Source organism: Odocoileus virginianus, chromosome 9 (genome assembly GCF_023699985.2).
Source record: "Odocoileus virginianus isolate 20LAN1187 ecotype Illinois chromosome 9, Ovbor_1.2, whole genome shotgun sequence".
NCBI lineage: Eukaryota > Metazoa > Chordata > Mammalia > Artiodactyla > Cervidae > Odocoileus > Odocoileus virginianus.
In genome coordinates, this window is record NC_069682.1 from 61,362,649 (window position 1) to 61,375,514 (window position 12,866).

At 48.7% G+C, this 12,866-nt stretch overlaps 1 protein-coding gene across 2 annotated transcripts in view; it reads right to left on the bottom strand.

Moving 5' to 3' along the window:
- MTCL2 (microtubule crosslinking factor 2) overlaps window positions 1–12,866 on the bottom strand; it is a 74,737-nt gene that overhangs the window by 34,388 nt on the left and 27,483 nt on the right. For both annotated transcript variants that reach the window (XM_070472592.1, XM_070472593.1), the window contains exon 3: window positions 10,241–10,399. In XM_070472592.1, coding sequence (XP_070328693.1) covers window positions 10,241–10,399 — 159 coding nt within the window. The remainder of the gene's footprint in view (window positions 1–10,240; window positions 10,400–12,866) is intronic.

Here is a 12,866-nt window from a genome sequence, read left to right on the forward strand (position 1 = left end):
GATGGAAAAACAGGAACACTCAGTATCAGTGGCAAGAACGCAAAATGGCACAAGTTCTATAGAGGGGAATTTGAGGAATTGTTATAATCATCTTTTCTGAAGTTTCTCAGCATTTAAAAAAGTCACTCACACCATGAGTCCATTGAACACGTCTTCCCTTGAGAGGAGTGAGTATTTCACTTAGTGGAGTATAAAACCAATTTTGGGTTGCATTTGACTTTTCAAGTCAGGCAGGTAATCTTTGAGCATGCTTCCAGGTAGTTTGAATACATGTGCTTCCTGTCCGCCACTTTTCATACCCCAACCCTGGAGGTGAGAACCACGGATTTAATCCGAGCCTCCTCTTTACTGAAGGCAAGAGAGGTCCCACAGCAAAACCAGAGCTGACCTGGGACCAGTTCTGGACAGAACTCTTGTTCTAGCTCCAAAACACTTGAAGGAGAAACTGTACCTTCTTCGACAGAGGCCAGAGTGGACCCAGCACAGTGGCTCTCAACCTGGATGCAAATCAGAATCACCTAGGGGAAATTTTAAAAAGTGATGCCCAAGATCCCAGCCCCAGAGACTCTCACATCATTGGTCTGAGTAGGTCCCAGGCATCAGTATTTTTAAATAGCTTCCCAGGTGATTCTAATGTGCAGCTAAGGTTGAAACTACAGAGCTAGGGAGGAAGATGAACCAGAGATAGGCTCTTAAGTTTATCTTAAAGCCCAATCAAATCCTAAAGAGATCTTTTGAAATGTAAATGAGGCAGGAAGGCAGAGGCTGATATTTCAGACGCTGGGTGCCAAGAGCAGGAAGGCAGTATTTGAGAAGGGCTGATGGGGGAATCTTTCAAAAGCTAGGAGGTAAAAGAGTACGGAAGGCGGGTGAGGGTCACAAAACAAGTCTTTCCACAAAGAGCTCCTCCCACAAAAGAGGTCTGGGAAGGGGATGCTCAGAGAGAGACCCTCTCCCACAGTGGTGAGATGGGGGCTCTGGAGTCAGGTGGCCAGGGTTGCAGATCTGGGCCTCCCTATCACAAGCATATTGGGCTTCCCTAGTAGCTCAAATGGGAAAGAATCTGCCTGCAACGCGGGAGACCAGGGTTCAGTCCCTGTGTCAGGAAGATCTCCTGGAAAGGAAATGGCCACCCACTCCAGTGTTCTTGCCTGGAAAATCCCATGGACAGAGGAGCCTGGCAGGCTATAGTTCATGGGGTCACAAAGAGTCGGACAGAACTGAGCATAAAACACTTTGACTTTCACATCACAAGCTGATGGGTGGGTCCGGGAACTCAGGTGGGACGCCTGGGTGAACCACTTCCTCTCCCAGAAACTCCACTCCATCATCTACAAAACTGAGCCACAGATTAAATGACTACTGCAGACCTCTTGGAGGAGGGAAGTGGGGTGACAGGAAGGGGAGCCAGGGGTTCCCAGAGGCACTGAGAGGTCCCAGCCATCACACAAAAAGGACTGAGATAATACAAAACCTAAAGTCATTAAAAAGGGCAGTGGGAGAGTGAAATTCACTGACATGATAAAATCTGAGACAAAAAAAAGGTAATTGTAAAACAAAACCTGCAACCCAAATGTCCATCAACTGATGAATGGATAATAAAATGTGGTATATCCACCCAGGGGAATGTTAGTCAGCCAGGAAAAGAATGAAGTCTTGATCGATGTTACAACATGCTTGAAAACACTGCTGAGTGAAGGAAGCCTGTCACAGGAGGACACATCGCATATGATTCCATTTACATGAAAGGTCCAGTTAAGAGGCAAATCCACAAAGGCCAAAAGTAGATTAGTGGTTGCCAGGGAGGAAGAGGGAGTAGGGAGTGACTTGATGGCTTGAGGTTTCTTTCTAGGGCGATGAAGATATTCTGGAATTAGAGAGCAGTGATGGGTGTGCAACTCTGAGTATTCTAAAAACTACTGAACTCTACCCTTTAAAAAAGACAACCTTTATTTGAGACAAGCTAGAGGGGGGCTTCCCTGGTGGCTCAGTGGATAAGAATCCACCTTGCTATGCAGGAGACACAGGTTTGATCCCTGATCTGGGAAGAGAAGCCACTGTAATGAGAAGCCCATGCACTGCAACTAGAGAGTAGCCGTAGCCCCCGCTTGCCACAACGAGAAAAAAGCCCAAGCGTCAACATAAGACCCAGCACAGCCAAAAATAAATAAATAAATGAAACTATTTTTTAAAAAACTAGAACATGTTACCATCTTTATAAAAATAAGACACGTGTGTGCATGCATGCATGTGGGTATACATGTGTGCATGTGCACGGTGGGGGGATATGATTTAAAGAATATACACTAGGTTGAAAACAATGAGAGTACAGAGAACTTGCACTTTTCACTTTTCTTCCCCCACATGTTTTTGAGAGGAGCAAAGACATAGTCCACCAGTGTTTTCTCTTTAAAGTTTTTAAAAAATGATATAATTTTTAAAAAGTAAATTAATACATAAAGCTATATTCTCACTGTAAATCTATACTATGCTGACAAAGCAGGAGTCCCCCTTTTTATACCCCCACCCATTCTCCTGAGGGTGACCTCAGCCAAAGGTTGGCTGGGGCTCCTTCTAGACCTCTGGCTCTGTGTTTAAAATACTGAAATAGATGGTGTTTTTAGACTTTCTTTCCTTCCCATGTTTACTTAGCTCTGTGATCTTTGATTTTTATAATAAGCACCTTAAGCAGAAGAAAACCCCCAAACATCCAGCATTTAAAAAGACAGCCTGTGTTCATGCTACATTATCATGTATGTTACAGAAACTGTGCTTATAACATAATCCCATCCTTATTTTGAAAAATACATACAGAAACAACTACACATTGTAAAGCATAGAGAAAGGCCTGAAAAGGCACAAACTAAAACAAATCATGGGTTAGGCTGAACCAGGCATCAAATTGAGGGAAGTGGTTAGGGGAGGCTTTCTTCTTTTATGTATGGTTTTTATCATTTCTTATATTTTGCAGAGCACACTCACATTCAAACTTCAAAAAAATCCAAAAGGGAATACAGTTCAGTTCAGTTCAGTTCAGTCGCTCAGTCGTGTCTGACTCTTTGCGACCCCATGGACCGCAGCACGCCAGGCCTCCCATCACCAACTCCTAGAGTTTACTAAAACTCATGTCCATTGAGTCGGTAATGCCATCCAAGCATCTCATCCTCTGTTGTCCCCTTCTCCTCCAGCCTTCGATCTTTCCCAGCATCAGGGAATACAGTGAACCCATTAACCGGCTGTCTCACCCCAGGCAACCAAGGCAACCATTCTGCTGTGTCCAGCCTTAGAGGTATGCTAGGCATGCATTTCTGTGTTTTTGTAATGAAATTTTTGTTTCACTGACCTTATATTACTTTTCCAGTCAAAACAAATGCATAAGTACATTTCAATATGTGTGCACACACATAGAAAAAACATACTGGAAATACAACAGATTGGAAAGTACTCCGACCCAAATAGTAATCTGGTAATTACTCAGAGAAATTCCCTCTGAATAGTGGGCTACAGGTGAAACTTTTCCTCCTTATGGCTTCCTTGTATTTTGTAGTCTTTCTCTACTAAGCATATGTTAACTGTCAGGTGGAAGGAGAAAGTTATAGTAGGGTTTTTGTTTTGTTTTAACGTACTTTCCCTGAGGAAAGTCATGAATGCCTTTTCAATAGGCAGAGGGGGAGCTCTGAGTGCCCACTGGAAAGGGAGTATAGGACTTCCCTGGTGGTCCAGGGGCTAAGACTCCACGCTCCCAGTGCAAGGGGCCCAGGTTCAATCCCTGGTCAGGGAACTAGATCCCACATGCCACAGGTAAAGATCCCACATGCTGCAACTTAGACCCAGTGCAGCCAAATAAATAAATAAAAATACATTTTTTTAATTTTTGTTTTTATTTTTTTTAAATACATTTTTTAAAAAAAGAAAGAAAGTGCGGGCAATAGGCAGAGAAGAGGGGCTGAAGCAGGAAAGCTTTTCAGGACCAGAGTGGCTCCAGTCTTTTCTGCATGGAACGGATCCTGCCCCAACCCCATCTCGGTGCTCTGCAGCTCTGGAGGGAAAACAAGGCAGGCTCTCAGAGCACACAGACCTCCCTCCCCTCTGCAAGGCAGCAGCTGGTCAGGCGGGACTCCCTCCAGGGAGCCAGGGAGCCTTTGTGGAGCCCCCAGGGGCAGATGTTCCAATCCTGAGCCTTGCAGGGTGGGATGGGGCGGGGCGGAGCAGGGTGGGACAACTGCCGAGCACCCACAGGAATGCCAGTCACATGTACCAGACCCCGAGGGCACGCTCCTTGGCCGGCAAGCAGCAGGTGGCTTCCCCACCCACCAGCAACGCACAAGGCTGCCTCTGGGCAGCCAGGGTGGCGCCTCTAAGCATCGTTGGTCTAACGGCTCCTAGTAGCAGCAGGAGCTCTGTCCCTGCTTGCCCTTCCCTCCCTTCTCGGGGAGACTAGGATGGTGCCCCCACTCCCCAGCCTGCACTGGAGAGGCTGCCCAACACAACTGCAGCAGCCCCCTGCCTACTAACACCTTCCATCCTGCCAGGAAACAAAGACCAACCTTCAAGGAATAAAATGAGCCTTCTGCCAAAACAGTTGGGTAGATTTTCACCCAGTTTAGAGGGGATGTTTGGAAAGGTCTCCTGAAAACACAGACTGTGCAGTGTGGATGAAATTTCCTCCGGAGTGGTGAGGGGGTGGTGTGGATCTGGGTTGGGGGTGCATCTCAAAGACTGAGGCATTCTTGGCTGAAGAAGCTAGAGAGGGGGTGTGGCTCCGGGCTGGGGGAGACCACTGGGGAGGAGGAAACAGAGTGGTTTGACAAGAGCCCCAGATCAAATCACTGGGACAGACGCTGCCAACTGCGAGCGCAGACTTGCAACTTAACTGCTCCTTCTGTGGGCAACTGGCAGCCTGATATGGAGAGCTGCTTGTTAGAGGCTGTAGAAGCGTATTTACTTATGACTTATTTTTTAATTTTTAAATTTTATGTTTCGGCTACGCCTCGTGGCCTGTGGGATCATAGTTCCCTGACCAGGGCTCAAACCCACACCCCCTGCATTGGAAGTGCAGAGTCCTAACCACTGGATTGCCAGGTATGTCCCAGAAGCATAGTCATTAGATTAAGGTAAATACTTCCTCGGGACCACAGCCATCATAGAGGTTGTCGGGGTGCTGATACAATATTGACAACCAGTATTGACCAAGTCCTTCACCTGCTTTGTCTTGATCAGTTCTTACAAACACCTCTGAGAAGCAGGGATTCATAGTCCCATTTTATAAATGAACAAGCTGAGCACTAGAAAGGTTATACGATTTGCCCAATGCTACAGTTATTTGCCAATAAATGGCAAAACCAGGATTCAAACCCAGGCCCACGTGACTCCAAGTTCAAGTTCGTCCTGCAGCACATGGGCCATAGCAGGGCTGCATGAGATGATGAATCCAGCAGAATGGAGACGGGAACCCAGGTGAACTGATGCTACAGTCAGTGCCCTTCTTACCGCTTAAGAGTGGGAATCAGGCCAAGAAGCCCAGGCCAGAGAAGGAGGTCCTCACTGGAATGAGCAGCCCCTTCAGAGATCCTGAAACACAGCAGGGTTCCGGGAACGCCCCTGAATGGGGCGAGGAGCACAGGGGCATCACCATGAAAGTCAGTGTAGCTTTGGAAGGTGGAAAGTCCTTTCTCCTATCCCATCTACATACAGCAGGTCCACTCCAGGTATACACCCAAGAGAATTGAAAACATGTCCACCCAAAAACCTGTACATAAGGGTTCACAGCAGCATTAGTTCATAACAGCCCCCAAAGTGGAAACCACCCAGATGTCCATCAACTGATGAATGGACAGACGAACTGTGGTCTCTCCACAAAGGATTATTATATGGCCATGAAAAGCAACAAAGTACTGACACCTGTCTCAACAGAGAGAGACCTTGAAAACATGATGCTAAGTGAAAAAAGTCAGTCACGAAAGATCATGTTGCATGATTCCATTTGGATGAAATGTCCACAATAGGCAAAACCATAGAGACAGAGAGTCTCTATGTCACTCATACACTCATACATTGCCACGGGCTGGAGGGAGGGAGGAGTGGGCAGTGACTGCTGACAACAGAATGTTCTGGAATTAGATAATGGTGAGTATTGCACACCATTGTGAATATATTAAAACCCATGGAATTGTACACCTTAAGGTGGTGAATTTTCCCCTGGTGGTCCAGCAGTTAGGACTCCACACTTTTACTGCCAAGAGCCCGGGTTCAGACCCTGGTCACAGAACTAAGATCCCACAAGCCAAAATAAACACATAAAATGGTGACTTTTACGGTATGTGGACTATATTGCAATTAAACAATTGCCAAGAGGACTGCCATCTATAAAACATGGACAAAATGGGAATTCCCTGGATGTCCAAGGGTTAAGACTCTGAGTTTTCACTGCCAAGGGCCCGGGTTCAATCCTGGGTGGGGGAAGCAAGATCCCACAAGCCTCGCAGCATGGCTAGAAATAAAATAAAATGGAGACAAAAATCACTATGTACCCTGGGAGGCTGTTGGCTACACAACGTGAAGACACACATAAAATGCTTAGTGCAGTGCCTGGTACAGAGTAAGCGCTCAGACACAGCAGTTGTATTATAATAAATCCCATCAACATTGATACTGGCTTTCTGCCTAAAATATAAAGAAGGGGAATGGTACTGCATTGGAGTTGGGGGGCTGCTATTACAATTTTTGAGCTGCAATCCAGCTGGCAACAGTGCCACTGCAGAACATGGCTGGGGCAGGCCACCCTCCCTTCTCTCCAGCGAAGTGCCATCTCCATAGCAACCACATCAGCTCAGGCCAGGGGCTCCTGTTCCCAGCCGGGTGACAGCATCGCCACAGCAACCTGTCAGGATGGCAAAGGCAGATCTTGATGATGGGACTAGAGCAGCTCTGGCAGAAGAATTGCTAAGGGACCCCTGTCTCCATAGAAACCATATCAGGAAAGAGAAGGAGGGGGGAGAGGGCAATCAGCCAATAAACACAGGGCCACGCCTCCTTGCCCAGATCCTAAGACTCCAAGGGACATCAGGGAGGGCTAAACCAACCCTGCTGATAACACCTTTAAGAGGAAGTGAGGGACTTCCCTGGAGGTCCAATGGCTAAGGATCCACCTTGCAATGCAGGGGACGCGGGTTTGATTCCTGATGGGGGAATGAAGATCCCACATGTTGTGTGGGGCAACTAAGCCCGTCCACCGCAACTAGAGAGTGCATGTGTCACAACAAAAGATCCCGAATGACACGACTAAGACCTGCTGTAGCCAAATAAATAAGTAGGAAGTGAACTAGTGTTTCTTGAGCATCTACTGTGTGCCAGGCCCCATAAAGGACTCTTTACATGCTTGACTTCATTTAAAATTTCACTAATAATGACCATGCCCCCCCTAAAAAAAAAACCCTAACTACATCAGTCATATAATAAAAAGCAAAGGTCACTCCCTACCCCACTACCACCACTTCTAACACCTGAGTTCAGTGGGTTTTTCCCCAGATTTTCCTCCAGGCTGTGCATTTTTGCACATAGACACATATGCTTCAAAACCAGTTTGTTCTGTATAGGTCTCCAAAATGATCAGCGAGATTGCACAACATGCATGGTTCTATCATTTCCTTTTTGTGCTTAACAATGTACCTTAGAAATCTTTCCACATCAGTGCATATGTATCTACCTTTAAAAAAAAAAAAAAAGAGAAAGTATACCTAATATAAAATTTACCATTTTAACCATGTTTTCCTTTTATGGTAGTAAAATATACATAACATAAAATCTGCAACTTTTAACCACTTGCAAGTGTACAATCCAGTGGTATAATCACCACTCACCTCCAGAACTTTATCATCACCCCAAACTGAAATGCTGTATGTAGTAAACAATATCTCCCCACACTCTCCCCCTCCAGGTTCTGATAACCTCCAACCTACTTCTGTTTCTATGGATCTGACTACTCTCAGTATCTCATCTGAGTGGAATCATACAATACTTGTCCTGTCGTGTTTGGCTTATTTCATCGAGCACAATGTCCTTGAGGTTCACCCGCATTGTAGCCTGTGTTAGAATCACTCCTCCTTAGGATTACACATACAATGTAAGTACATACTACATATTTCTTTGTTCACTGATGGACATGTAGGTTGCTTGTACCTTCTGGCTACTGTGAATAATGCTGCTATGAATGCTGTTGTTGTTTAGTTGCTCAGTCGTGTCTGACTCTTTGCAACCCCAGGGACTGCAGCCCACCAGCCTCCTCTGTTCATGGAATTCTCCAGGCAAGAATACTGAATGGGTTGCCATTTCCTTCTCTAGGGGATCTTCCTGACCCAGGGATTGAACCTGGGTCTCCTGCTTGGCAGGGGGGGTTCTTTACCACTGAGTCACAAGGCAGGTCTGCTGTGAATATGGGGGTACCAATATCTGTCCATGTCCCTGTTTTCAACTTTTTTGGGTATATACCCAGAAGTAGAATTGGCTTATTTGGTGACTCTGTGTTTAATTTTTTCAGGAACTGCCATATTACCTTATTCTTTCTAACTTCTTCATAGTGTTCTATGGCTATGAATCTTATGACTGATTATGAACCTCGTAAGCTAGGTACTGTTATTATCCTGACATCACAGAGGAAGAAACTTAGAAAGGGGACGTGGCTTCAGGGTCACAGCCACATCTCAGCCAAGGAAAGGCTGGGTGACCTCAGGCAAGCTCTCCCTCTCTGGGCCTCCTTTCCCTCCTACCTTTTTTTAAAAATTTATTTATTTTAGTTGGAGGCTAATTACTTTACAATATTGTAGTGGTTTTTGCCATACACTGACATGAATCAGCCGTGGGTGTACATGTGGTCCCCATCCTGAACCCCCCCTCCCACAGCCCTCCCCATCCCATCCCTCTGGGTCATCCCAGCGCACCAGCCCTGAGCACCCTGTCTCATACATCGAACCTTTTCCCCTTCTTTACAATGGGAACAGCCTGACCTCCAAGGCACTTTCTAAAACTGTCTCTCCTTTTCACTATGAAGGGTGGCAACAATGAGATGTGTGGAGACGGTGCCCTGTGGCACCAGGCCAGGCCAGGTCATGGGGGGCAGGAGGCTGCCTGAGGGAAGGGGGCCCCCAGCCCGCCCTGGGAAGCCCCGAGCAGCACACACCTCCCTCTCCACTCTGAGAAGCCTCCGGCACATCACACCAACACAGCCAGCGGGAAGGGCAGCTGAAGGAGTGCTCTGGCCTCAGGGCTGTGGTGTGTCCTGGAGCACTGGAATGCCTGTCCCCGGGAAGATGAGGACTGTGCCCCAGAACAACATTTGATCCTAGGATGCCTCGGGAGCAGTCAGACAGCTGAGGGGCAGCTGGGGCCAGAAGGCACCAGGGCTGCCTGGGACACAGAGTGCTGGCTTCTGGAAGATTCCAGCCCTTAGGCATCGCCTCTGCTGGTGGTTTCCAATCATTGTACCCCAGTGGGCCCTACTTGACCTTGAGGACATTCCTCTCTCCCTCAGGGCCATTTTCCCATCCATAAAATGGGTACAATCACAAGTTCATTGGGCCTAATATGGAAATTATAGAAAGTGTCTGGCATGGTGCTTAACATGTTGTACACCTAACACACAGCAGGAGGAAGAATGGGCTGCCAGGTGGGAGGGGCACTCATGAGCAAAGACAGAGAGCCTGATGCCTGGAGCCACATTTAAGAAGCAACTGTGTCATAAAAATGTGCTGAGACACCAGTCAGAGGCCAGCCCCGGCAGTGACTTTATACTGAGTGGCAGCGCTTGGCCATCCCTAAAGCACATCCATAAAATCTATCCCACTTAGTCCTTCTGATGACTCGAAGTATTACTATCCCATTTTATAGATGAGGAGACTGAGGCACAGAGGGCTGGGCTCTAGGCTGGGCATCGCTGCACGTTTTCTCAGGTAATCTCCCACCCAGCTGTGCTCCTTTGATGGCTGACTGTCTCCTTCGTTAGCCTCTGGGCTCCTGGAGGTCAGGAGCCAGGTGTCTCTCAAGCACCACTGTGTCCTTGGTGTCCAGCACACAGTTTTCACAGGAGGCGCTCAGGGCGCGTGTGCTGGAGCAATGAATGAATAGACAGCTCTGCCAGGATGGCATGACAGTGCGGAGCAGAAGTTCACAGACACTGGCTGGGGTGGGGCTGGCACAGGCGCGCCCAGCACGGGCCTGGCCCTCCCAGGTAGGGCGGGACCCTCACCTCTCTCGGCCGCTCAAGCTCCGTCTGCAGCACCTGCTTGGCCAGCTCCGTCTCGATCAGCCGCTGCCGAAGCTCCTCATTCTCCTCCTCCAGCCTCGCCCGTTTCTTCTCCACTGCCTCCAGCTCCTTGTGCAGCCGCACTGAGATGTCTTTAGAGACCTGAGCAAAGGCAAGCGACAAGCAAGGCATGAGGAGGCCAAGGGCCATCCCATCGTGGGCACAGAGCAGCCCCAGGGCAGGCAGCTACTCTCATCACGCCCACTTGAAGAGGAAGAAACTGAGGCACAGACAGGTCAAGTATCTCAACAAGGGTCACACAGCCAGGAAGTGGGAGAACCAAAACCCAAACCCAGGAACCCTGTGCTTCCTGTGTTCACATCATGGTCCAGCCCCTAGAAAGTGAGAGGCCCTGTCGATCCTTAGCAGTGCCTTTACATTTATCTGGATCTTTTAATGCTTCCAAAAGCCTCTCCCATCCACCTTCTTGCCCAGTTCTCTCAAGAGCCTATGGCAGGACCAGAAACTCATTTTTATTTATGTATATATGTATGTACTTATTTATTTTTCGCTGCCCTAGGTTTTGTTGTTGCGTGTGCACTTTGTCTAGTTGCAGAAATCACGGGCTACTCTCTAGCTGCGGTCATGGGCTTCTCTTTGCACTGGCTTCTCTTGCAGAGCATGGGCTCCAGGCACATGGGCTTCAGTAGTTGTGGCTCTCGGGCTCCTGAGACATGTGGAATCCTCCCTGACCAGGGATTGAATCCGTGTCCCCTGCACCGGCAGGCGGAGTCCCAACCACTGGACCATCAGGGAAGTCCCAGAAGCTCACTTTAAAGAGACGGGAGGGACTTCCCTGGTGGTCCAGTGGCTAAGAGTCCACGCTCCCAATGCAGGGGGCCCAGATTCAACCCCTAGTCAGGGAACTGGATTCCACATGCTGAACTAAGAGTTCCCATACTACAACTAAAGAGATCCCGCATGCTGCAACTAAGATCCAGCACAGCCAAATAAATTAAAAAATAATAATAATACATAGAGGGGAAACCCAGAGGAAGATAGGCTTCCCCAAAGCCCTTTGAACCTCATTTTTTCTCAGCCAGTAACCAGCATATGTTCCTGAGCAAATCATTTCCCTATTCTGCCTCTGTCTCCTTCACTACAAAATGGGTGCAATAATAATAGCTCAACCTCCCGGGCCGACAGGAGGCCTGAATCAGCTGTTGCACCAAAGGCTTGGCCCAGGGCCTGCACAGTGAGCTCGGGGTGAGTGGCGGCGGCTGCTGGGAGAGGCTGAGTCCAGAAAGGGCATGGCTTGCTGGGGGTGACAGTATGACACAGACCCCGAGGCCTGTTTCCAATTGTCTGGGATACAGAACATGCCCCAAATGACAGAGGCTGGGCAGCCGTCCAGGTCATCCCTCCGGGAGGAGCTGACAGAGCCACAAACCCCAGGTCACCGGCTCCGGGACTCTGCTCCAACAACACTCCATTTCTTCGAGGACACCCCCTGTCCTATCCCCTGATGGCGGGGGTGAAAGGGTAGGAAAAGGGGTCTCTGGGGATGAGGAAGGCCCTTCTTCTTTTTTTTAATATTCTTTTTTTTTTGTCTGTGCCAGGTCTTAGCTGAAGCATGCAGGATTTAGTTCCCTGAGCAGGGATCGAACCCAGGGCCCCTGCACTGGGAGCATGGCGTCTCAGCCACTGGGCCTCCAGGGAAATCCCAAGAAAGCCCTTCTAAGATGGTAAATCATAACCAGCCTCTGTCCCTGAGAGGACTAAGCACTAGCATTTGTTGAATATCTGCTATGTGACAGATTCACCCGTCTTCACCCCAATTCTGCCCCCATTTTGCTGGCAAGGAAATGAGAGGCTCAGAGCGCAAATGACCTGCTCAGAGTCAAACAGAGATAGTGTAGGCCAAGCTGGGGGGACCTCAGGGGCTTTGGCTGAAGGGCCGTGTGGCGAGGACTCCACAAGGGGTACGAGGACTTTTGCCAGCAAGAAGGCTAAGTGGGGCAGACAGCCCAGCGCCTCAGGCCTGCCAGTTTCGGAAATGACCGTGGCACCTCCTCCCCGCCGGAAGGGAAGAGGGCCCTCCCCGGCTCTGCCTTCTGCCTGGGCCCAGGCCCAGCTCAGCACAGACCCCTTGGCAGTGTGCAAGGCAGGCCAGGAAAAACAACAGCCAGAGAGGAAATTCAGCACTCCCTCTCTCTCCTCCCTCCGTTGCCCGCTGCCTCTCTCCACCCCTGAAGATCTCCAAGGGCGGTCAGAAGCCGACCCACCAGGCTCCTTCCACAGTCTCTCTAGGCCCCCAAAACTTTCCCCCTCCACAAAGTGGGGTGAGCGATTCCTCCCTAGCAGAACAAAGATGTTGCAGGTGGCAAAACTAGATTCAAACCTAATTTCAGCCCTCACTGGGTGTGTGACCCAGGACAGCAGTTTTTTTAAGCATCTGAAGTCTCGGTTTGCTTATCGGTAAAAGGGGGTGACAAAGCCTTGTCACAAGGGCTGCTGTGGGGAATAAACAACACAGTGCTTGGGCTGATGGCTGAAACATAGCAGGTACTCAAAAGTATAATGATTTGGGGGACCTTCTGGGTGGTCCAGTGGTTCAGATTCCAAGTTT